Source organism: Ictidomys tridecemlineatus, chromosome 3 (assembly GCF_052094955.1).
Source record: "Ictidomys tridecemlineatus isolate mIctTri1 chromosome 3, mIctTri1.hap1, whole genome shotgun sequence".
Lineage (NCBI taxonomy): Eukaryota > Metazoa > Chordata > Mammalia > Rodentia > Sciuridae > Ictidomys > Ictidomys tridecemlineatus.
Window position 1 is genome coordinate 116,832,671 of NC_135479.1, and position 26,528 is coordinate 116,859,198.

General features: G+C 37.6%; 1 protein-coding gene across 5 annotated transcripts in view; it reads left to right on the forward strand.

The window, feature by feature from the left end:
- Nucleotides 1-26,528, forward strand: part of Fndc3b (fibronectin type III domain containing 3B) — a 327,023-nt gene that overhangs the window by 67,757 nt on the left and 232,738 nt on the right. For all 5 annotated transcript variants that reach the window (XM_005332466.5, XM_040270089.2, XM_040270091.2 and 2 more), the window contains exon 2: nucleotides 3,888-4,029. In XM_005332466.5, the coding sequence (XP_005332523.2) occupies nucleotides 3,916-4,029 (114 nt within the window). In that variant the 5' untranslated portion in view covers nucleotides 3,888-3,915. The remainder of the gene's footprint in view (nucleotides 1-3,887; nucleotides 4,030-26,528) is intronic.

A 26,528-nucleotide genomic window follows, 5' to 3' on the forward strand; every position in this document is an offset into this window, starting at 1 on the left:
CAGGAGAAAACACCCTAATGAAACTCTCATTTTCTTGGTGTGGGTTCATTCTCCCCTAGACAGATGTGTATCTGAGCTAGCCAAATCCGTCTCAGAACGCAGGCATCTGAGCCAAGGTTGCACCACATCCACACTGTCTACCCGAACATGCAGAAATCTTGCAAGGAGACCATTCTTGAGATCATTGCCCTTTCAAAAGAAGAATAAATATGCTGTAGAACTAATCAGAATTAATTAAAAAAAAACCAGATCATATCTACAACAATGGACTTCTCTTGGTTATTGGTACTTGAGTCTCATGGTGGCCTTTATTCACTTTCTTGATTCTTCCATTTTTCTTTGTGATTAATAGTGTGGTTGCTGGGCGGCTGAGCTGCAGCATTCTGAATGGATAATGTTCATAAATCCCCCCTGTACTTCCTCAGGAGTGTATGGACATACAGTTGACTGTATAGTTCCTCTGTCTTCCCTTCTCCTATTCCCTTCTCAGTAATGTGTAATAACCACATTATTGAATAGTGATGGAAGTTGATAATCCATTGTCTAGTAGGAAAAGAAGTTTTAGGCATCTTATCCAAAGTTGCCTAAAAGTATTTGAAAGTAAACACAATGATCTCCTGGTGCCAATGGATGCAGTTTCTTGGACATAAAATCCAATACTAAAAGAGATATTTTTGCAGCTGGACACAGTGGTACATGTCTGTAATCCCAGAGACAGAGGATGCTGAGGAAAGAGAATTGTGAATTCAAGGCTAGCTTGGACAACTTAGAGAGACCCTGTCTCAAAATAAAAAACCAAATAGGGCATTATGTAAAATTGTGGATGTGTAACCGATGTGATTCTGCAATCTGCATTTGGGGTATAATTGGGAGTTCATAACCCACTACAATCTAATGTATGAAATATGATATGTCAAGAGCTTTGTAATGTTGTGAACAACCAATTAAAACAAAAAACAAACAAACAAAAAAAAACCAAAACAAAAAGGGCTTGAGATGTAGCTCAGTGGTAGAGCACCCTGGATTCAATCCCTGGTACCACCACCAAAAGAAAAAAAAAGGATGTTTTTTTTTTTTTTTTGCAACTCTTTTTTGTTCCCCATACTCTATTCTACATCTATCTGTAAGACTTTTGTGGACCTGCTCCCTAGAGGTCCATTCACCTTAACCCACTCATGCGGAACATGGCATCTAACTCCCTACTTTGGACTTGACATCTGTGCTTAGGGGTGCTGCTTACTGGGGCTGGATTGTTGTGTCTTGTCATTAGCAAGTCCCATTATTTAACATGATGCCAACCGTAAGGTTTCTTAAACAGGCATCATCAGTGTTGTTGTGAAGACATTCATTGGTATTGGGGACAGGGGACCAAGACTACCTGAATTTTCAGAACCTGTGTTCTATCCCCTAGAAACCACAAAAGAAATGATAAATAGGAACAAAATAGTACTGTTAATTGAATTGAGGCTCAAATCCCAATTTTAAAAACTTTGGCTCTCTGAGTTGGACCATATGGAACATAAATAGCTTTGGCTGGAAGCAGGTTCTAAGGACCGCCATCCCCTGGCCCCTACAGTGCTCTAAAGTATATCATTATTCTCTGTACTCTGGCCTAATAGTAGGGGCCTATTATAGAAGCTGGTCAGACCTTGGTGCAGGCCATGAATTGGCTTGTTTCTTCTGCCTTGTTGGGTGACAGAGAGATGGTTCCCTCTGGTCTAGGAGATGACCAGAATTCTTGTTGCTCACTGCTGTAGCAGAGGGGAAGGGAGAGACAGCAGAGATCTGCAGTCTGCACCACGACTTCTAGCAAGTGTCAGGATCTCCTTTGTTTGGAAGGAGTGGGGGAAAAGTGGAAATGAGTAGAGTGATTCTTCACCCCCGATCCTTGTACTCAGACCCCTAATGTATTTTACAACTCACTACTCAGGGATCCAGCCTGCCGTTTTGAAGAAACATTAAGCATCACACTTAAGAAACAGGCCTGTGTAGTATCAATTTGAGAAAGAGTAGCCGTTCTTCCCTCCTGCACTAGATAAAATATACTCGGAAGAAAATTGAAATGGACATTAGCATTTCTTCTTGATTATCAGTTACTTAAAGTCAGTTATGTCATGCTAGTGTCAGTAGGATTACCTTAGTTTTAATGTAGAGACTACATTTCCTTCATCAGGATAAACTATTGGTCTTTAAGCTTTTGTACTTTTATTTACTTAGGAACTGAGTAATTGCCTCATAAAACAGCATGATGGTACTATTAACACTGAATTATAAGACCTGTTATTATGGAATGTGCTTCTCTAGTTGGGACAAGACCTCCTTGTTTGGTGCTTAAATAATTAGTTTCTCCAAATGGGGTTATAATGAATAGTGTAAAATTAACCTATTTAAAATAAAAAGTTTATAATCTCTTGGGTGGTTTTTATGCATTACTTAATATGTCCAAGGAAACTGTTTCTTTTGGATGGAAGGAAGAGGGGGGAGGCATATTTAATATTCAGGATGGAGTTAAGAATGAGAATATCTTATTTATATCACACCTGAGACAAATTCAAGGCATTCATTAAAGGATTTGCTGTACTGTTTTGATTGATTTGGTTATTGAGTACTAAAAGATTCATTGGCCAAATATCCTTGAATTTGAAATTTTTGGGGATGTTTTTATGTATAATAAAAATTTAACTTTATGGTAATTTGTTTCTGAAATAATTTAAAATTGTGTTTTATTCTTCTTTGTCTGTGCTGCTAAACTTATTGTGCTACAGCTTTTTTTTTTGGCGGTGGTGAGGGGTGGCTAGGGATTGAACTCAGAGGCACTCAACCACTGAGCCTTATCCCCAGCCCTATTTTGTATTTTATTTAGAGACAGGGTCTCAATGAGTTGCTTAGTGCCTCACTATTGCTGAGGCTGACTTCAAACTTGAGATCCTCCTCCCTCAGCCTCCTAAACTGCTGGGATTATAGGCGTGCACCACCGAGCCCAGCTATGCAAGTTTTTTAGGCATCATTTTTAGTTTTTTAGGAAGAAAAAGGAACAAGTTATAATTTTCAATAGGAATTTACTATTATTTTCTTCCTATTGTATTGAAAAGCTAAATACATCAGGAGGCAAGTACTAATATGGAATGCAAGTGGGCATTGTGTTATTTTGAATATGGGTATGAATTTCATTTATTCTGTGGAAACAGTGGCATCTGCCTTTGAGCCCAACTCTGCACAGGAGGTCATGGGCATATCTGAGACAGGGGAAAGCTTTAGATGTAAACCTATAAATAAAAGGTTAATATGTAACAAGTTATAAATTCAAGCCAAGGAAGTGATGGGGGAGAAATAATTAGAACATGAGTAATTAGTAAATTAATGACTCAGTCAGAAATTACAGCAATAGTATATATACTTAGCCTTGATTTACTTGTTTGGATTACATGCTTATGTGTATTATTTTGATCCTAATGAAAGGGGGAAAATTATAATGATTAATAAGTATAGGTCATTCTGTAATGACTTAAAGAAAATGATACTATAACAGTTTTTGTTTGGCATTTTTTTCCATGTCAAAATATTACTTTATTCTCAGAAAGCTCTCTGGGGTAGGGTGGTTATTATTATTCAGATTTTTAAAGTTTATAACTGAATGACAAAGCTGAGGCCTAAGAGTTCTGTTTATGTTGCTACTTGGAGACTCTGGTTTTGGTCTCCGGGTTCAGACTATTTCCTTGCCTTTTGTCTGTCCCTCCTTGAGCCTTGCACAATAATAATACTTCTCTGTGATTAGAATAATTTGGGATTCAGAAGACTTCATGATGGCTAACTTATGTGACTTATGTTACAGGGGATTTTTGTATCTTCTTTTTTTCTTTTTTAAAAAATGATGGTTCTTTTTGCAGGAAGCCAGTTGAGGGAAATTCTCCATGAATGTATGTCACAATGATGATGACCGACCAAATCCCTCTGGAACTGCCACCACTGCTGAATGGAGAGGTAACCATGATGCCTCCTCACTTGGTGAATGGAGAAGCAGCCCAGCAGGTTGGTGTTGTAAGAGGGAAATTTTAAATCAAATTAACAGCATTAACCCAGTGTTTAATTTATTTTGGGATTCAAAGGTCTTCAATTTTGAACCTGGGTATTTCTAGAAATATTTTTGTTATAAAGTTGCTATGTTTAAAAAAGTATTAGGAATTGTTTTTGGAAATAACAAATCTTACCTCATCCAGTGAGTATTCTTGAAGCATCAAAAAATATGTGTTTTTTGAAATGAGTCATTTTGAGACCATGTGTAAGTCTTTAGAGTAAAGTGACTATTTATTCATGTTGTATATTGTGTTTGATTTGCTGGATTGGCCAGAGCAGAATGCTCTGAGGGTCAGGTTTGATTTAACATAGGAATGAACTTGACAAAATGTACAGGTCAGTATGAAAATGTACAGATTAGGATGAGTCCCTCTAGCTCTTGAAAAAATCCATCCACATGTGTAGCTTATAAAAAGTAGAGTGTTTTTTTTTTTAATTTCTTTGTTGCTAGTTACTTAACATTATGGAATAAAAAGTTATTTCTGAGCTCAATCATATAGCACTTACAGAAAATATTTAAGCTATAAGGAAAACTTAGAAACCATTAGGAACTGAACCATTTTCTGATAACATTAATTTTTTTATCGATTATAAAAATTGGGTTTGCTTTGTTTTGTAACTAAATAAATACATTGCATTTTTTAGCAGCATAAAAATCCTTGTTTTATGAATAGTAGAATTTGGAGTAATTGCTTAAAATATAGTAATAATTTAGGTAAGTTAATCAGTCATTTATTTGATGTAAGTTCATGCCCTCCCCATCTATCATAGTGCATTAATATTCCATCACAGTATATTGATACTTTGTAAATGCCTTTGTTGGGATATTACCTTACTGCTTAATAATTTATATTTCTCTTTCCTGCATTAGATTGTGAATCTCTTAAGAGTGAAGAACATCTAATAGGTGCTTAGTAAATGATAGTGATTTGGATAAATTTCATTCCTTCTCACCACCATGCGACTATCTCCCTTCTTGATCCCCCCACCTCTTTCTATACTGGATTGTGTCTGCCAACATATGATAGTGTCTTCTCTTTTAAACACACAATTACACCTCACCACACCCAAACAAATCAACCCCTCCCTTGCTTCATCCCCCTCTAGTCACCGCCTATTTCCTCTGCCTCTTCCCCGCCTCCCCGCTTGTAGCAGTGCTTCTTTACGTGGAGCTGTGCTCACTGCCTCTTCTTCCCAACCTTCCCTTCCTCTTTAGCACCACAGTTTCCATTGTGTCTTCTAACCTCCTTCTTCCAGCCTTTTAGCTGATGTTGTTAGCATTATCTCAACAATGTTTGCCAAGTCCATACTTCACTGGATCTACTTCATTCCCCCAACCACTACTGTACCCCAAGCCATTATCCCACCTGGGTAGGATGGTCCTTCTTGCTGATCTCTGCTTCTACTGTTGTCCTACCAGAAAGCATTTGCCTTCAGTAGCTGGAGTGATCTTTTTAAAATATAAAGTGTATTTTGTCAGTGCTGTCCTTAACTCTGCCCTGTTAACACAGCTAGAATGAAACCTGACTGCAGTGTGTGGCCAGGCAGCGTTTCATGGCCAGTCCTGGCCTCTGTCTTCTTCTCTGGCACTCTTCTGCTCACTGTGCCCCAGCCATTCATGGGAGGCCTCAAAATGCTGTGAGTGGTTTCAAGATGCAGTTGTTTGCTCTCCCTTCTTTTTACTAATTAAAAGGACTAAAAACGATAAGACACTGGAACTTGACTAAACTTGGAAAGCAGTTAAGGTCTCCCAAATGTAGTCATCGAATTCTGCTTGTCGCCTGGCGACCTGAAGCAACCTATCCATGTTGTTGTGCACCATTTTTGTGTTTTGGTGATTTCTCCCTCATTGCTATGATTCACTGTGCCCAGAATGGCCTTTTGTAGTTTATTAGCCTGCATAAAGAGCCCTCAGTTTCAGAATTTTCCAGTTTTCCCTTCAGAAGTGAACTCCTTTGCCCACAGATGTGACCAAAAGCTATGGTCTTCCTCAGAAAGCCATGTGGCATTTCCTACTCCATATCTGACCTCAACTCTTAAGTAGAAGCTGCTTAATAATTTGGGATAATAAAAGCACATTTTCATTGCATCTAGGAAGCTTTCTCTAAAGCTGAAAAGGGAAAATCTGTTAATTTATGTTTTATAAATAAATATCAAGCTTTCTTTGTATACTTCACAAAAATCTCACAGGAAAGAAATGTTTCAGTTGGTTGTGCTGGAAGCATAGATTTATAGGTTGTGTGGGGCAAGGTATTGATTGGTATTAACCTTAAATTTCCCTTAATGGGGCAAAATTGTTAAGTGGGCAAAGTCTGTTTGAAACACCCCTCTCAGCAGGACCAAACCCAAGATTTATTGTCCTTTGATGATGCTACTCTGTCACTGTGGCTCAGCCTAGACAATGGCCCATGCGCCTGATATTTTTCATCCATTTTGTGTCCCCAAAGTTTCCATCTGTGTCTCCCTATTCCTTCAAGCCTCCGCCTGCTTCTTTGCATCCCAATGTTTGCTATTGGCCTGGGTGAGTGTGTGCAGTCCTGGAGCCTGTGTGTGGAACTTGGGCTGAGGCACTCGAGGAAGATAGACTGGGGGAGCCAGCAGAACCCAAAACAGCAGAGAAGTGGGGAAAAAGGAGTGATGGAGGGGGACCTTCAACTATATGAATGCTTTCTGAGGCTTTTCCTGTGCTCACTGTCTGAGGCAACACATTCTCATCTTCCCCTGCCTCATTTCTTCTTTTTAACTGTCTGTCTATCTATCTATCTATCTATCTATCTATCTATCTATCTATCTATCTATCTATCTATCTATTTTAATTAGGTATATATGCCAGCACACATTTTCATCTTAACAAGAACCTTTTGGAGGCATAGGAATGACTTCAAGATGGACATCGTAGGCATTGTGTGACAAACCCCTTGGAAGTGACACTTAAGACAGGTGGCACTGTGGCCACTTCTCAGATAAAACCCTTGTAAAGTGCTGCCCTCTGGCCACAGATTCTCTGTAAATGTATTTGAGGCGTGCATATGGGGAAGCTTACCTTGTATGTGTTTACAGCATTCTTAATACTTTGCAGCTGTGGAAAGGACATAATAAACATTTCTATATATGCAAAAGAACCACACAGTTATGAGAAAGCTCTTTGGTTCCCACAGCCCTCCTCCTTAGGATTTCTGTCCTAAAGGTTTCTGGATTTAATTAGGGTTAGTTCTTGGCAAGTTTCTCTGTTGTGTTCTAGTTTTCTAAATAAAAGATGCTGTTAATTTTCATAATTTGAAGTCATGTTAAGTTTGAAACCTGGTTTGTCTTCATGTAGGTAGCAGGAAAGGGAGAACAGTAAAATAGATGATACTTTAAAAAGGAAATTCATTTTTATTATGAATAAAGCTTTATAAAAATATATCATCATCTAAAAAATAAATAACAGAACACAAGGTGAACAGAAGCAACTTACCCCACAGCTTTACTTATTCTGCAGCTTTATTGAGATATAATCCACTTGCCATATAATTCACCCACTTAAATATACACCCAGCGGAATTCAGTATATTCACAGAATTATACAGCTCTGACTACAACTAACTTAGAACATATTTTTCTTCCCTAAACAGAGACTTAGCAGCAGTTGCTCCCTGTCCCCCATTTCTCTGTCCATTCTCAGGTAGCTACTAATCTGCTTTCTCTGTAGATACTGCCCGTTCTGGACATAGCATATAAATGATATCATGCAGTATTTGACTTTTGTGTTTGTCATCTTTCACTTAGCATTATGTTTTTAAAGTTTGTCCATTTTGAAACATGTATCACTACTTCATCCCTTTTTTATTACTAAATAGCATTCCTTTCTTTGTATGGATATAACATTTTATTAATCCATTCATTAACTGATAGGCATTTGGTTGTTTCTCCTTTTGGTATTATGAATACTGCTGCTTATGAACATTCATGTGAAAATTCTTATGTGGACATATATTTTCATTTCTCTTGGATATATAACTAAAAGAGAAATTAAAGAGCTTTATTTCAAAATACTGTTTTCTAAATAAAGTACCACTGCTTGTTTTTAACCTACAATTTTGTCTACTTTTGGATAATTATGCCCCAGCATAACTAAATAATGTTTGCTTCCCAATAAGCCTAATTTTATACTCGTTATATAAATCAGATTTTGATTTGAATTTTTAATGTGTGATTATATAAATAATGGTGAATATCCTCCAGTAATCAGAAGATTGGTGCCAATGTTGATATATTCAGAACTTAATGGTGTATTGATTTAATTGTCTTGATTGTGGACTTGTGGGACCCCTTAGAGATTTAAAGATGTAGCAGCTAGTTTTGAGCATGAAAGAGAAAATTGCAGCTCAATTTCTGATTATTAATATTGGTTTAATATTTTAATAATCTCTGAAGAAGTATTATAGCAGCCACCAGTTAAATGAAGACAACATTAGGTTAAGAGCACAAGTACTCACATAAGGTAGGTAGGGTTTACTGGTTTGCTAATTTAATGTGGGCACTTACAACTTAAATAAGGATACAGTGTCACCTTACATTCCTATAGTTTTGGTGTCCCTTGATGTATATATTCACTGAAAGTCAGTCTTGGTGGCATGGGGACTGGGTTAGATGCTTCTTTATCCTCACCAGCATTCAGAACGTAGAGGGCACCTAATAAATATTTTCTCTTTATTGTTTTCCTAGTAAATATTCTGTTTGTCCTACTGTATTATTTTAATTTTTATTATTTATCTTTTAAGCAGATAGATTATTAATTGCTAGTGAGTGTTTTGGTTGCCTCTCCTTTAGGAGGCAGATCTCCTGAAATGTAGACAGAAAATCTGTCTCTTACCAGCTCAGGATAACATGTCACCAATTTGCCCTGAGAGATAGGAGTTGCCTTCAGTTATTTCCATTCTCTGGACTTTTGCCTTTTCCTGGTGATTAGCATTTAGCACGTCATTTCACTGAGAGTGAGGTTTTCTTTCTCCCCTCTCCTTTGATTTCTTTGTTTTTTTGGAAACCCTTATTTCCCTAGACAGAATCCATAGCCAGAATTTTCCTGGAGCATTCCTTTGACTACACATTTCCAGACGATGCATTAAACCTATTAAAACTTTCCATGTTTCAGATGGTGCTCATCATTGGCATGTCTGTTACATCAAAAGTGCGTCTCCTAGTCCAGTGACCTTTTCTGCTCTGGTTGATGTCTTCTTAATAACTCTTCCCTGATGGCTTCCTTCTTTTGTTCAGTAGTTCAGATCCTCTGCCTGCACAGGTTTACTCTTTAAATATCCTAAGAGCTACCACATTGTGGGACTCAAAAGAGTTTTGGGTGTATAAGAAGTTTTTTCTACTCCTCAGAAATTCCAATACAAAGGAAAATCTACAGGCGTGTAGTATAGAAAATGGATAAACAACTCTTGGGAAGACTACTCTGGAAAATGAAGGATATTCAAATGAAGATGGTACTTGCAGTCAAAACAGAGGCTGCAGCTATTATTGCTGGGTAACATTATATAGCCATTCCTTTATGTGATAGAATTCTATTTATGGGCTGGGATGTAAGTTAGAAAGTTGAATTAGGCTGGTTAAATGTTGGGTTTGGAAAACCAAGCACGGGAAAGCTGTCTTGGGTCACACTCTTTGGCATCAAGATGCACGAGATATGCATAACTTGTGCAGATATTTAAATAAAATTTTACTGCAAACTGCTACCCAGCTTCCCTCCCCCATTCCAACTTACAGAGGCCTAGGATGTCAATGTATTAGTAGCCTCTCTCTTCAGAGATATGAAGTTGAAAGGAGTGAGAGGGTAGGATTTATGACTGGATTAAGGAGTAACTGAATAATAGATTTGTTCATTTTAATAAGCATTTGTCAAATGTCTTCTGTGCCAGCGCTGTATTAGGTGCTAGAGACACAAAGATGAATAGGCACTGTTCTTGCCCTAAAGGAAGGAACAATTCAGTGGGAGAATGAATCCTGGTTTACATGTATGTCAAGCCACAGAAGTGCTTGAATTGCAGAATATAATTGGGCTGTGCAAGTGCAGAGGAGGGCTTGAGGAGTGGGAGAGGTGGGTAGGAGTAAAGGCCAGACTAGGAGAAGTATCTGTGGGGAGACTGAAGTGAAGTTTAGAACTATGATTCAGGCTTTGCACATCAGGTAACCATTTCTGTTTTATTCAAAGAAAAGGCTCTGTAAAGATCATCTGTGCATTGAAGATCTAGTACTAAGGGTACCCAAAGACACTAATCATATCTGCATAATAATATCTACGAACTTTTTGTTTTCTTTTGTACTGGGGATTGAACCCAGAGGCATGTTACCACTGTGGTATAACCCCAATCTTTTCTATTTTCTGTTTTGAGTCAGGGTCTCACTAAGTTGCTGAGGTCTTGCTAAACTGCTGAGGCTGTCCTTGAACTTGTGATCCTCTTTCCTCAGCTTCCTGAGTCACTGGGATCACATGCCCACTATGATCTCTTTCCTTGAAATTTTGCTGTTTGGTGTCCATCTGTATCTTGATATGAATTCCTTTGGCCTCTGATGCTCCAGTCTAATGGTCCACTCTGTCTCCTCCACGTCTGTTTCTCAGCATTATTGACTCCATGGATGTATAGATCACAAGCATAACTCAACTGGATCCATTTTCCAGCTGCCAAGGCAGCTCTCCCTGCTAGTGAGAGCCTCCTTTTAACTGTGAATAAGATGTGAGTTGATTCAGGTCCATGCTCTGACTGTTCAGTCCTCTTTGCATTATATTGCCTGTTCTGCTCACTACGAAGGTTTCCCAAAGGCATAGCCCATGTAGAGTCTCAGTCTTTTAAAGGAAAATGTTGATCCCATATTATCAGAGGGTGTTGTTCTAAGTGGCATCCACAGTAATTAGGACATATGACATATAATTATGACACCTCTGACTGTTTGGGTTGAGAGACACTTCAGAATTTAATTAGCCAAAGGCAATAATAAGAAGATAGAAGATGTAGGCAGGATCCTTCAAACGCTAGATATTAAACTGCCTTCAAAAAAAGAGAGAATTAAGAAAAATAACTGGTGTAGGAAGGTTGTACCACAGAAAAATGTCAATTTAAAATTCTACAACAGTTTTAACATTATTTGAAAACATGATTGTTTTCAACTTCCTGCAATCTTTGTCTGATTCCATTATAAACTCAGGGAGAATATGGACTGTCTCCCTCTTGTTCATGCTGTGCCTGGCATCTGAGGTAGCAGTCAGTAAATCTTTCTGAATGGATGAAGGGTGAAAGAAATGAACAAATTTAATTCATCTAAACCAGGGCTTGAAAACTGCCTTCTTGTTGCATTTGTCATACAGGCTTTATTTTTTAATTACTTTTATAGTTAAATAAAATAAAAAAGATTTAGGTGCCATTATAGTTGATCCTCCATATCCTTGAATTTTGTATCCTTAGATTCAGCTGACTGCTATGGATCACAAGTATTTACAGAAATGAAAAAAAATTAGTTTCTGTACTAAACATGTACAGACTTCCCCTTTTCATTATTTCTTAAACAATACGGCATAACAAATATTTTTTACATTTTGTTTGTTACCGTAAGCCATCTAGAGGAGATTTAAAGTGTACAGGCAGATGTGAAGGTTATTTGCAGATCTTATACCATTTTTAAAAAATATATATATTTTTAGTTGTAGATGGGCACAATACCTTTATTTTATTTATTTTTATGTGATGCTGAGGATCAAATCTGGTGCCTTGCACATGATAGGCAAGCGTTCTACCACTGAAATACAACCGCAGTCCCAGATATTATGTCATTTTTATGAGGGACTTTAGCATCCTTAGGTTTTGGTGTCCACCAGGAGGCAGGTTGTTCCAGAACCAAGTCCCATTTGGATAGTGGGGAAAAATAGAGAAGATCCGATAACACCAGCTCAGACTTCCCACTTGATGACAGTTGACTGGCAAAAAAGGAGCAGTGGCTGCTTCCACTGAGGAACACAGTCTTCAGTCCCACTCTGGCCACTTCCCTCAATTTGGCTTCTGTAGATATCCAAATTTGGAATCTGGAAATAGTTATCATTTTTATCTTTGAAATTGCATCTTGCTCTCATGTGTATCATGTTTTAAATAAAACATTGTAAAGAGTTTTAGGGGGATACTCAGTTTATACTGATGAAGCCTCTTAATTTTCTTCTTACGTGATGACTTATAAATGAATTAGAGTGAGCTCTGGTTGATATGACTTGGAGAGGGTTTCAGTTAGACTTCTTATAACTCAGGACTCATGTTTTGGTATTCCTTTTTTTTTTTTTTTCTTTTTGCCTCTAGTTTTCAGTGAACAGTGTTTGAACCCCCAGAAGTGCCATACCGAGCACTCACCACAGTAGAGGAAAAACCAAAGAAACAACCAGGTGCCTTGGTTCTCCTATTTATACTCTTGTTAGGAGACATTGGTCAGATTTAAGGTGAGAGTGTTCCAAGGGCAGAGATGCAAGTACTTGGATTTAACCTCAGTTTTACAGTCTCTAGAAACTTAGTGTTTAAAATATTTATCGAGATTTATTTATGTATTTATTTATTTGGTGACAGGAATTGAACTCAGGCACTGAGCCACATCTTAGCACTATTTTGTATTTTATTTATTGTCTCATTGAGTTGTTAGTGCCTTGCTATTGCTGAAGCTGGCTTTGAAATCCTCCTGCTTCAGCCTCCTGAGCTGCTGAGATTACAGGTATGTGCCACTGTGCCCCATGAGAGATATTTTTTTAGAAGTAATCTTTTTTTTTTTTTTGGTATTACCTAGATGAGTCACTTTTTGAAGCAAGTTTTGTTCTTTTTAGTTATCCATGACAGTAGAATGTATTTTGACATATTATTCATACATGGTATGTAACTTCCCATTTTTAAATGAGACACTTTTAAGAAACATTTGTAGATTAGCATTTTCTTTGGATAAAATTGAATTTGATGGATTTTAACCTTTGTCCGTTCCTTCCCTTTCTTTTTACTTTTTGTTTTGTTTTGTTTGAAATATTGGGGGTTGACCCCAGGGAAGTGTTCCACTGATCTACACCCCTCAGCCCTGTCATGTTGAGTGTGATATGATAGCTACTTCTTATCTTGTAATACAGTAAATAATATAAAACAAACAGGAAAAAAGACAAGTTGCTTCTATATCACAATGTGTTAAGACATATGTTAGTACATAATGATTTCAGGAAGGCAGACTCTTTTTCCTTTTTGTCCAAATGATTGATTTTAAAATGTTACTATGTAAAATATATACATTACACTCTGAACATGCTACTGGTGAGCAAGCTGCATAAAATTAGTAACATTAATCTCCAAGCTCTAAATGCAGATATTCATTCTCATTCTTTTTCTCTCCTACATTTCCAAATGAAAAAATAAATAGCCTGCCAAGAAACCAGTTGCTTGAGCATCATAATACTGTATTTCAGTAACTTTGGGTTTAGCTATCTTCAGATTATGTTAATTCCTCCATTTAAATTGGCATTGACCTAATGGGTGTGGTGGCACACCTTGAATCCCAGCTACCTGGGAGGCTGAGACAGGAGATCTGCAAGTTGAAGGCCTGCCTGGGCAATTTAAGGAGACTGTGTCTCAAAACAAAAGTTATAAAGGGATGGGGGTGGGTAGTTTGGTGGTAGAGGGCCCCTAAATTCAATCCCTAGTGAAACAAACAAACAGGTATTGGCCAGAATTAGTTGCCTGTTAGCCGTTTCCTGGTCAGCTTTAATGTTAGAATAACTCAAAGCTCTAGACATGGTGGATCCCTAGTAAAAACAAATTTCATGTGTTGCTTTAGTGTTTTTTTGTTTTTTGTTTTTTTTTACATTTAAAGAAACGAAAGTTTATTATTTTCAAACTGTATAGTTTACAACCAATATGTAAATAAACACTGATATGCAAAATAATGTCAGTTGATAAAAACAATGACAATTACAGTAGGCTTACATCAAACATGATCAAGTAACTGCAGAAATCTTTAAACACAAAAATTTAATTATTAGAACCAGAAGTTGAGGGCATATTAAAGGTATCCTTAATATTATGAGGCCTAGGTGTCAAAAAACTACCAATTCTTGAATGGATTTTACTCTGGAACTGTTTCCTGACTACTTCTTGTTGCATCTCTTTCAGTGTGGAATGAAACCTTTGCTTTAGTGTTAATGCCTACGTTGGTATTGCTTCTCAGCTCTGGGCCTTTTTCATTAACAACCATCAGATCAGATCATCTGTTGAGAGGGAATGTGTTTTATGAGTAGCTGTTTTTTTTTTTTTCCCAGCACAATCATTAATCAGAATTATTTGACCCTTACCTTTCCCAGACTATGCTGTCCATTCCTTGCTTGCAAGAATAATTAGATAATCTTTTTTTTCCCTGGTTAATTAGATAACCTTTTGATAAAACAGACAATCTGCATTTAGGAAGTTATCTTGCCAAAATCTTCTGCTTTGCAAATAATTGGGCAGTGGAGTCAGCAAGCAGCTAGAGGTAACTGTGGTTTATTTTTGAGTGTAGATGGATTTGTGAACACATACTCAGAAAACATGAGAACTTTTTAATGACTTATCCTAAACATTTAAAGCATGCTACATAATTGAACAACAGGGCAAATCCATTTTCTTTCAGATCTGACATTTGGCGCACAGTAATATCTTCTTCCTCCCTCCCTCCCTCCTTTCCTTCCAGTAGTAGGCTTGACACCTTCATGACATCTTTGCTGTGGTCAGCCTGCTACCAAAACTTGACCATGGTTACCTCCAGTTCTTTGCTGTCTCTGCTTAACTGCCCAATTATTGTCATTAGCACAGTTCAGCACTGAGTACATTATTTTCTCAGAAGTTTCTCTGGTCTTTCTATGGCAGTGTTGTCATTCTAGTTCATTCCTATCTTCAAGTCTCATTAGTGGAGGATCTTTGGAGTTCCCAGGATGCTTGAAGTGGGACAATGCATAGAGGTAATCTTAGAGAACTCTTAGTTCCTGACTCCCAAGAAACTGCTTTAAAAATGGGAAAACAGGCTCTGTGATACACCAAAGCATGTGCTTTAGTTAGTGACTGTTTGGTAGGTAGACGGGTCAGAGTGATGCAACTTACTCATCTTTTCTGATTTCACCACTTAAATTTCTGTTTTGCCTTACCAGAATTGATCTATTTAAGACCCGATTAAACTATATAAAGTCCCAGGTGTTCAATTCTGCGACTGTGTCAATGAAATTGACACAGGTACATTAAAATAGGTTGTAAATCATAATTATATGATTTATTATCAGGGTTATTAATGATACCAATAATCATGAATATCACACTAATCAGTCACATTACTTTCTTAAAAGACTATAAAAACATAAATATTTTAAAGTTATCATAAATGGTATATTTGTTGCTCAATTTACGTTTCATAAATGGTATACAATGAGTTAAACTCTCATCACCTTGGCAAAAAGGCCCACACAAAGAGAATCCTTTATAACTTATTTGGTGGCTTTAGTTATGACTGAAAGTAAAACTGTAATATAATATACTATTACAATGTGAATTATGAAGCAGTGGCATCTGTATTTTTCTTTAGAGGTTGTAATAGTAAATTGGATGTAAATTCATATAGAATATCTTGCCTGTGAATTTTATCTCTTTTAAGGACCCGGGGAATCAGTCAAGGGTAGAGTTGGATGACAGGATATTCTCCTGTAGTAACTGGGTGTTGTCATCCAATTGACTTCTTAGAGTTTCTGTTTTCTTATTTTGAAAATGGTGTGCTCCTGGGCCAGGCACTTTGGGTTCTCCACATTGCAGTGACCTCTCCACACACCAAGCACCCTTTGAATTCCAAAGAGCCTTCAAAGAGCCTTCTCCCATTAGACTTGTAGAAGCACATGCCAGGTGTGAACTCCTTCTTTGAGGTGGACAATGGTTCCTTTCCTAATAATTATTCTAAAACCTTCAGGGGACTGTGGGACAAAAGATTGTGTGAGTTTGACGTTACACAGATTTCAGGGGTATAACAATGTAAAAGATATGTTAGAAGTCAGATTTTCAACACTTGAAGAATGCCAAGTGTTTGACTAAATTTTTTGGCATTTACTGAAAACTTGAATTTTACTTTGTAATCTTCCTGATCACCAGAAGACTTTTGGTCTTAATGACTTTTAATTGGGTTCTTATTTGTGGATGATAAATTCTTGGAAAGAATGACTTTTAGTAGGTACTTTGGTTTCTTTGTTCCTTCTGCTGTGGAGAGAAGGAATAGTAACCATTTGTGGACTGATGAGTTCCTAAAACCAATGCTAAGCACTTACATACATCATTTTATCCAGTATTCATATACTCTAAAAGGAGGCAGTCATCTTTATGGACAGAATATGAAGTGAGAAAGGTTAATACTTTTATCAGGCAAATCAAAACGGGTGGGATTTGATTCCACTTAGGTCCTCTTCCAAATATGGGCCCTACTTTCTGGGGAGATGGTGCTGCCTGGGTATGGCATACACTCACTGTTAGTCTTGTTCAGGCAAACAACTGGGGAGATATGGGATGGGCTTTGCACAGTAGTAAATAGCAAGTTGACAAAGAAGGTTGTTCCTTTTCATTAACTTATGTGGCCTCTACATTAACTCCAGAAGGTGGCAGTGATTCTGGCTTTGAGATATGAGAACTGAAGTATGAGAACTAAGCAGTGGCTGAAGGCCTGGGGGCCAGATTTGGAGCAGGAGTTGGGAGCCAAGTCCTCAGAGCCCAGCCCAGGTCACCCTGGGGCTCTCTTTAGAGAATTGTTCTCTCCCTGAGCTTAGTAGCAAGGGAGCAATTTCCTTGCCGCAGTAGCTGCTGAGAGATAGTGGTGACCACGGAAGTATGGTAAAGTTCCTCCTCCTATCAGTTTCACAGGGGGAGCCAGGAGGGCTTTTCTGCCTGCCTTCTGCTCCCAAACTCTACCCTTCTTTTCCATTCAACATTTTTTTTCAAACTAAAGAAATATAGAAACTTACTTATAAGACTTGATTCTGTTGGTGGTTTTTCATTTTGAATTTATAATTATTTCTCTTAAGTAATGCCAGAATAAAAAACAAAAACAAACAAACAAAAAAAACCCCTGAGTTTTATTTCCAAAAAGAAAAATGATAGCCAGTTTGCCACACTACCATTTCTTAGATTTCTCACCTCTACTTTTCCTGTTCTCCAAGGGAAATATAGAATTAAGCTTCCTGCAGTATTTGTACTGTGAACTGTCCCACCACACCCATTTGCTAGTGAGTTTCTCATTTTCTTTGTTTGAGATTGATGAAGGGCTGTTTGGACTTTGACTCTCCTCAAGATGTTAATTATATGTTTCAAAATCATGTGTTCTGTTAAAAATCACTTGCTCATAGCCTTGGAAAGAAACTGGAGGCAAGGAGTTGCTTCAGGGTGCAGAATATTGTTTTGGAGGCCTTGGGAAATAAATCTTAGGAGTTAGTTCATTTACCACCAAGACATATTTAGTCAGTGTATATAAACAAAAGAAGTCACAGTGTGCCTGGACATTATTTGTCCCAGATGGAGTTTAAACTTGGCTCACTATACCGCACTGATGTCATGGTGCATAAACTGGCCCCGAATTAGACGTGCATAGAATCTGCTATGTGTTTGTATGTGCTCAGGGCATGCAGGGAGGAGGGGCGGGGCTGGCTGGAAAATCCTTGTCACATTTTTCCTTCGAACTCTACAGAGACTAGTGTCGGTCCTGAGTTTGGACTTGGCACAGAATGAGGGAAGAATTGGAATGATCTGCTGTTCATTTGTTCATGTTGGTATGTGTATGTACTCAAGGATGTGATTCTTCCAAGATTGAGAATAAAAGTGCGTGTGACTTTCCAACATTTGCTTAATAGAGCTTTAGTACTAGATCTAGCTTTATATTAGAAAGAAACATCTGAAAGATTTTCTTTTCTTTTTTTTTTTTTTTTGGTACCTGAAATTGAATGCAGGGCCTTGCACACACTAGGCTATACTCTAACTACTGAACTATGTCTCCAGCTCTGAAGCATTACATTTTGAAAAAGCACTTTCAATCTGTTTGCCTTGAAATCTTAAATCTGGATAGTTTCTTTAATCTTTTTATTAGTTTTAAGTATCCAACTGTTTCATTTTGTTTTCCTGGATTTTGTGCTAGATAATATCTCAAACTAATTTCTTTAAGGTCTAAAAAGACAAATACCTGATGTTTCTTGGAGATGTTAAAGAAGAGTTTAATTCTTCCATGTGCTTTGACAGAGCAGCCTTTGGGTCAGAAAATAACCAGAGAGGGAGTGTCTTCTCCTGAACTTTAGAAAATTGTTACATTCTGTGGTGTTACTGTTATTACTTTGTCTTGATGATTTGCTTTATGATAATCTTAATCAGAAGCATTTCCAAATAATCCAAACCATTTTATAGTTGTAAGGGGCTTAGATTTCAGAACTTCCGTGAATGGATTCCGAAGTTACTCTGTTGCTGGGATCTAAGGAAGCTGAACAGATAGATACTGGTATGTGATGAGCTAGGAGGTGAATCTTTTCAAGGAGAGCCAGAATGTTTCTCCAACAGAATCTCTGGACAGAGGTGGGAATTGGCTGTTTTGGGTTTTTATTGAGAACATGAAACAGCAGATTTGATAAATTTTTTGGGGGGTGTCTCATTTTTATTAATTAAGACTTTGTCACTGTTAGGGTTTTGAAGAAAATATTAATAACAGTTTTGTATAGAGCTTATATTATGGTTAACGGCCTGCCCTAGGCTGCTCTGTTCTGTGGAGCAGACTAGACTGTGAGGTAGTTATTCATTTTTACACATGAGGAAATGAGTTATGGACAGGCTATGTGGCCTGCCTGGCAGAGCTGGGACTCAACTTCATCTGTCTCACTTGCTCTTCTCACTATGGATCTTGTGAATACATCCCTAGTTGTCTCCTAGTTGATTTTTAAACAGCTCAAAGATGAGTTGAAACTAAAAGGATGCTAGCAGAGAGTGACTTAACTATTCAGTTTTTATATACTTGTAATGTTACTCAGAAGACAGCTCTGACCTGAACCTTTTCTAATTTTACTTTAACATTTAGTATGGCAGGAAAAAGAAACTTAAACATGTAATAGCATGTACTTATATTTTGAAATGTTGAATGTCTTTAGGATTCAGTTTTTTCAATTAAAAATTTTTTAATTGAAAAAAAAAATATATATAAATATATATATATATAATATGATAAAGATAAAATTATAATGTCAAGAAATAAGAAACTCAATAATATATATATAAAATCTATCTATCTTTCTATATAAATAAATATGATAAAGGTAAAATTATAATGTCAAGAAATAAGAAACTCAACTAACTGGTTTAAAATAGAATTACTTAGAAATCAAAGATATTTCGGGGTATGATTAATGTTGGACTTTTGAAAGAAAGTAGTGTACTGATTCTCCGAGACTCAGAATTTTGTTTTGCAGTATTTCTCCTCATACTCCTTTCTGTTTGGTCAGCAAAGCAATGGAAAACGTTGTAGGTGGGCAAGAATGGTCCACTGCGACTCGACTACTTGAGAAGTTGCATGAGGTAAAGGGAAGGAGTACTAGGCTGTCTGTTGAATGCTTTTGGAAATTAGTTTTTTAGAGCAAAACCCAAGAAACCAAAGAGAAACAAATACCAAGGGACAGAAAAAGCCTAGAAGGAAGAGGCATGAGAGAGACATGCAGGTGGCAGCACTGATGGAAATGAGAATGGCAGAAGATAACAGGATTATAGTGATATGAGGTAGCTGTGGCTTGGAGAGCCATACACATTACCTCCTCAATTTTAGGAACCCCAGTGTTGGTAGAAAGGTCGAGGGGAACTGTACTTCAGCATGCCCTGAGATCTGGATAGCCATAGCATTTGATCTATTAGTTATTTTTACAAACTCTTACAGTGGAATTCCTGAATTACATTGCAGATGGATGTTTCACCAACATCTTTTTGCTGGACTCCACAGGTCTGGTGTTGGCCTCTAAGTTTGAGTTCTCATTGTTGTGAGTTGTCTACTAATGCAGCTATATTGCTGTTCACAGGATAAAGTCCAGAATTTTAAGTAGATCCAAAAAGACTGTTTTGAGAAAGCCCTGTCTGCCCCTGCAGTTTTTATCTTTGTCCCTCTGTCCTATTTACGTATCCTGACAGCCATGTCAGAATTCTATCCTTTGTTAAACACATCACACTATTCAGGTCTCTGTGTTTATTTGTACAATTGTTCTTTTGCTTATCCATTTGCAGTCTCCAATATGCCCCACCCCCTTTTTTTGTAGCATGGGGGAGAGAACCCAGGGATGCTCTACCACTGAGCTATATCCCAGCCCTCTTTATTTTTTATTTTGAGATAGGATCTCCCTAAATAGTGAGACTGGCCTCAAACTTGGTGATCCTCCTGCCTCAGCTGGGATTACAAGTGTGTGTCACTGTGCTGTGACTATTCTTCCTTTAAATGTCACTCCCAAGTACAATTTCTCCTGATTTCTAGATGGTTTCATCAGTTTCTATAGCACTTACCAACATATAATCATATTTTGTTACAGGTAAGCATATTTCTCTACTATAGAACCAACACACAAGATGGGTAGGATTTCATCAATCCCATTCAGAATCATCAGTGCTTAATAAAGTGCCCGGTAGTAGGTGCTAACTCAGTAAATATTTGTAAAGTTGAATGGAATGACTAAGGTTTTGGTAATTGCATTATGTTTTGATTTAATAAAGGGTAATATAATCTATGGAAAGTCAAGGTCTGAATAGGTGATATATTCTATACATTGGGGTGGGGAGGGATCTTTCTCTTCCCTCAAACCCTTCCCAAATTCTAGAACTATGTTAATGAACACAAAAATAAGGTAACAATAGTATTAATTTCAAGCAATTAAGAAATTTTAGAAATATGGAGAAGTTTATTATAAAATGATTCTAATGACAAAATATGAGAAAATAATATTCTGTCAGAAGGATAGTATCATTGTTTATGAGCATATTCTTTTCTTAAATCTTAAGGAGAAGAACAGTGTTATCTGCATACATAACCAACACTAAAATGGGTTTAAAAAGTGGTAGACTATTGGAATGTAGGCAGTTAAATAACTTTCCTCACTGGTCCAATGATTGCAAAATTAACAGTTGCTTGTTTAGGTTCAATGAAGTTTCATTGTAGAGCTGTGTGACATTAATTAGCACATCAGTGGGGGATCATGTTGCTCAGCCTCAGCTGATCAAAACCAGACATGAGGTAGCTGGATCTAAATGGAGTGAGATGTGCTAGATTCAGTGTGCAGAGCATATTAATTGTTGAGTTGAGCTGGTAGGTTGGAAGTGGCCTTAGCTGCTGATTCCCATTATTGTGGCCAAAACTCAGCTTGAGAATTCAGGTATAGGGAAGACAAGTTATATTTTTGGCTTTCAACTGCTCTTAGAAAAATGTATTTAATAAAACAAAAGGAAAACTATTTAAATAGTCATGGTGGTGCTCCAATCCTGTATGGGTGTTTGGCAATTATTACTCTTGGGGAAGGTACTACCATAAAGCTTACTTGGAATTTTGGCCTTTTATGTTCTTGGTCTTTGTTTTGAAAGTCCTATAATCGAAGTTCAAATTCAGGTGTTTATGGCTGTCTTAAAAGAGGCTTTTAACTTAATTTGGGCCCTCTATATTACATTTTTGTCCATTTAGGTTCATGCTATATTTATATTCTTAACACTCAGCAGCTCTTTTTATAATAGAATCCCTTTATTCAAGGCAGTGTGCAATTAGGGGTAGTAAAAATGTACAGATTTTTGTAAATTACCATTGTATTTTCTTTATCACTGTCTTTAAATGGTTTATTTTTATTTAAATGACCTCTTTTTAGGACCTCCAACTCCTTATCCCAGGTAATTCCCTTTCATCAGCCCAAAAAGGACAGCACTTTGTGTTGTCTAGGGCTCTGTCTCCAGTGCCTAGAGGAATACCTGAGTCATCCTGGCACTCACCAGTATTTGCTGAATGAAGTCAGAGACAGTGCTCTGAGAGCATTTATCATTGAACTCTTCCATGTGAATATATTCTCTGCAGGCATAAAATTGTGTGATTTCAGTGCATAAAAACATCCCACTTGATTCATCTGTTTTCTCTTTTGGTAGTAGCTATCCCAGTCTATTTTTGTTAATGACATGTGACTTTGGGAAGCTTGAGGGCTTGTAATGCAGTCTTCCCAGAAATCATCTTTTATTTTTCTCATGCGTAATGTTGGGCCATGAGAAGTGGCATCTAGCGATTGGATTATTATAGTATTAGCTCATTATTCTGTCCAATATAAAAGTTAAGATCCAATGGCCCTATCCTAATTGTAGGGTAGGGGGTTCTGCTTCTGGGAGTGAGCACAGATTTCCTGGAAGAAAACTTGTCCTACATCTTTAAGGGACGTGCCTTTGATCAGTTAGTGGTATTCTTTTATTAGGGAAGTTTTTTGAAGCATCACCATAGAGACGTGACCTTGTGAAACTCATGCCATTTAGAGGGGGAGTAGTGTTATGGAAGAGGAGAGCATGCATTTGGTCAGGCAAGATTGGATTCCAGTGCTGGCTCAGATACTTTGTAGTTTAATGGCTTTGAACAAATTTCTTGTGTTAACTTTAAGTCTCAATTTTCCCATCTGTAAATCTGGTTAATAATCAGCATAAAAATCAGCATATCTGGCTGACCATATAACTATTTTTGGAGACATTGTAGAAAAAAATCTGGAAAAAGAACTTGATAAAGTAGACTGCATCATGCTCAATCAATTTTATAAATGTGAAAAGTCTGAGGAAGGAGACAACATTTTAACCTTATGTCCTTTGAGGAAATCGGAATATTAAAATTTGGGGTCACTAGAAATAATCTCAAAGAAGCCCAGCAAGAATCAAAGGAAGATCATTTACCTTACTAGTTATGCTGACCCCTGAGGTACTTCAACTGTGAGTGTGTCCTTGTCCCTTGACCTGGTGTTTGTTTAAATCCCCTTGGAGGCTTCTTATTGTTTACTCATTTCCTGCCATTTTGGATTCAGGCCTCAGGGGGAGATGGGAGAGCATGGTGAGCTGATCAATACTTTTCCCATTACTGTGCAGTGCCTTTTTTGTCTGCCTGCTCACATTTTTAATCCTGGGTAGTTTTCTTCATGTGTATTATTAGCCCAAAGAAAATTTTTAGTCATTTGTAACACATCATTTCCCTTTTCCTAATTGGGAGAAAAGAGAGGGATCTAAGAGAACAAATAATGTATGCATTTCAGTTTTGCCTGAGGCCAGCTGTGGTCTGGGACCTGGAGACTAGAATCTCAAAGGTGTGTATGGATGTGTAAGTTTGGTAATCTAGGATGAGAGCATTTGAGGGAGAGGGTGGGGAAAAAAGAGACCAGAAAATAGTAGCACCAGGCTTAGGTACTACTGCTCCTTTCTTGCAGGCAAAGGTCAATTTTTAAAAGCTATTATGGGCTATGGCTCAGTGGTAGAACACTTGCCTAGCATGTATAGTGCTTGGTTTAATTCCCAGCAAATCCTTTCCCTCACCCCACAATCAAATAAAATCAAATCTGTCAGATATTCCTGAATGGAGCCTTGACTTACATGGGACTCTGGCAGCTTTTAGGTTGTATCACGTTTCCTCCCTTATCATAAATGTTGGCTCCAAGGGAAGAGTTCATTTATACATGAAACACCTAAGTAAGTATAAGAGTATAAGAGTAAGACAGCCTTCACAAATTGTGGAGAGTGGAAAGAAATTTCTGGAAGCAAAATGAGATCTCTTCCTGGAATGGTCCAGGTACTGGACTGAACCTTTTTTTTTTTTTTTTAAAGAGAGGGAGAGAGAGAATTTTTTTAATATTTATTTTTAGTTTTCGGTGGACACAACATCTTTATTTTTTTTTATTTTTATGTGGTGCTGAGGATTGAACCCAGCGCCCTGCGCATGCCAGGCAAGCACGCTACTGCTTGAGCACATCCCCAACCCTGGACTGAACCTTTAAGAGTACTGCAAATACAGTATTTTTGCTGTGGGTTAGTGAGTACTACTCTTCTAGCAAAAGTTTTTTTTTTTTCTTGCGGGGGCAGGGGGTGTCAGGGACTGAACTGAGGGGCCCTCAACCACTGAGCCACACCCCCAGCCTTAATTTGTGTTTTATTTAGAGACTGTGTTGCTTAAAGCATCGCTTTTGCTGAGGCTGGCTTTGAACTTGCCATCCTCTTGCCTCAGCCTTCTAAGCTGCTGAGATTACAGGCATGCACCACTGTGCCCAGATAGTAGAATGTTTTTGATGGACTGATACACACTACAATGATTGCTTAGGTGTCTGTGATTTTTTTTTTTTATTTGAGGCATAAATCAGAAATTTGCCTCCAGGAATAGTCTTAGATGTTATTACTTTTCTGGTTAATCAGCCAAGCAAAATGTAAATTGCAGAAGTAGCTTTTCTTTTTTTTTTTTCTTCTGATGAGTAAAAAACAGTTGAATTTAGATTTATATCTGTGAGGAAAGATTTGCTACATCCTCTTTCAGTCTGCTTCTTGGGTAAAGCATTCCCAGGATGCTGTGTTCAGCCATTTGCTCAATTATATTAATTCTAAATCTTGTTTTATTGTTTTGTTAGACTTTGGAAGAGTGGTCACTTATTTTTCATTAAGCCTTGATAAACTGCCTTGTGTTTATTTTGGGCTTCTTGGTTCAGGTAGCATTAATGGATTTGAAACAGATCCGATGAAGCAATAGTACCCTGAGGTATGCTTCTATGCTTTGATCAGTGTGGTTCTTTTTTAAAATCTCTGGGGAAGAAAATCTATCAGTGATTAAAATCTTTGCCTTTTTCTTCTTCTCTGACAAGACACAGAATATAGCATGAATTGGTTTAAAGTTGTCTTTGAAAAAGCAGGAAATGGTCAGTCAGTGGACAAAAAAATGAGATTTGGACAGCTATGTTATGTTTTATGTTTTGTATTTAAGAGAACTTGCAGCAATTAGGTTTCCTTTTTTTGTGAATGTGTGCGCTGCGGGTGGGGGGGGCGGCAGAGACAGACACTGGTATGATATAATACAAAAGGTCAGATGCCCTAGCCTGCCAAGGTGTGACTCATGCTCCTCAGGGCTGCGTGATGCAAGGCCTGTTGCGGGAACTCATTCATGTCTGTTGGCGGGCAGGTCACTGGAGCTGGTGCGTCAAAATGTTATTTTTATCTCTGCTTATTGACAGTGAAAGCAGCAAGGTGGTCAGCCTCCCTCAGTAGAACATAACACTTTCCTTTAAACTATCTTTGCAAATATGAATATAGTTTGTTCAAATAGTGGCTTTTGCTTTTACTAAGAAACATTGGTATTGGGACACAAGAGATTTGCCTGGTTTCTGAGGTAACTTGGTAGATTATAATCTGGTTGCCATTATAATCTGGTTGCCATAGCAGCTCAGCAGCAGTGAAAATTACAGAAACTGAACATTTGAAGAGAGGTGTTTTGTTAGAATGCTTAAAAGCCCTTTACTTACTGTCTTTCTCCTTGAAGAAGTAGGATAGGAATCAGAAGTTGAGCTCAATAAGCAGAGCCAGGAAGGCACTAGTGGATTTGGATGCCTCCAGGCCACATTTGAATGTGGCCTGTAGTGTCAGCAACCACTAAGGAAGGGTTACACTTTTTGTGCAATATACAAGGCAGATAATGTGACAATCTGGAGCGTACCCCACTTCGGAAATCCTTTTTCTTGCCTGGGACTTTCCATAATACTGGTGAATTGTGTTTTCAGAACCAACAGTCAAGGATACATTGCCTGACAATTATAAGTGAGGTAGAAGAGAATATATCAATTTGGAGTTGTCAAAGAATATGGGACACAGAGTCTTGGTGCCCATTAACCCCCCCCCCCCACAATTAATCCCATAGGCATATATTACATGCTTATTCCTAGAGCTGTAAACACAAAGCAGATGGTTTCTGCTCTGTTACAGTGATGCTAGAATTTGTACATGGACTTCAAAAAAGATAAGTATAATTTGGCCTGTATTTATGTAGAAACAGAGTTAACTCAGATGTTTTTCATGTTAAATAACTTTAAAAGCTCAGTTTCAAAAAAGCAGTTGCATTTTTTTTAATCATTCTAGAGATCTGAAGGGATTTCCTTTTGAGTCCTTAAAATGGCACAGTGTGTTTACATTGGTGAGAACTTGTACACTGAAGACTCGAGGATTATTTGCATGGTTATTGTACAGGAAAAACAAATTACGAGGTAATTTATCATTTATAATAACGAGAAGCACAAGGAATGAAGCTTAGACTGCTTCCTCCTGAATGACCTCCCCACCCAGTTCATGTACTTTCTAATTAAAAAAATTTTAATAACCTAAGCCATGTCTTCTATGGTGAATTATTGTAAGAAGCAAAAGACATGGATATTAAAAGTT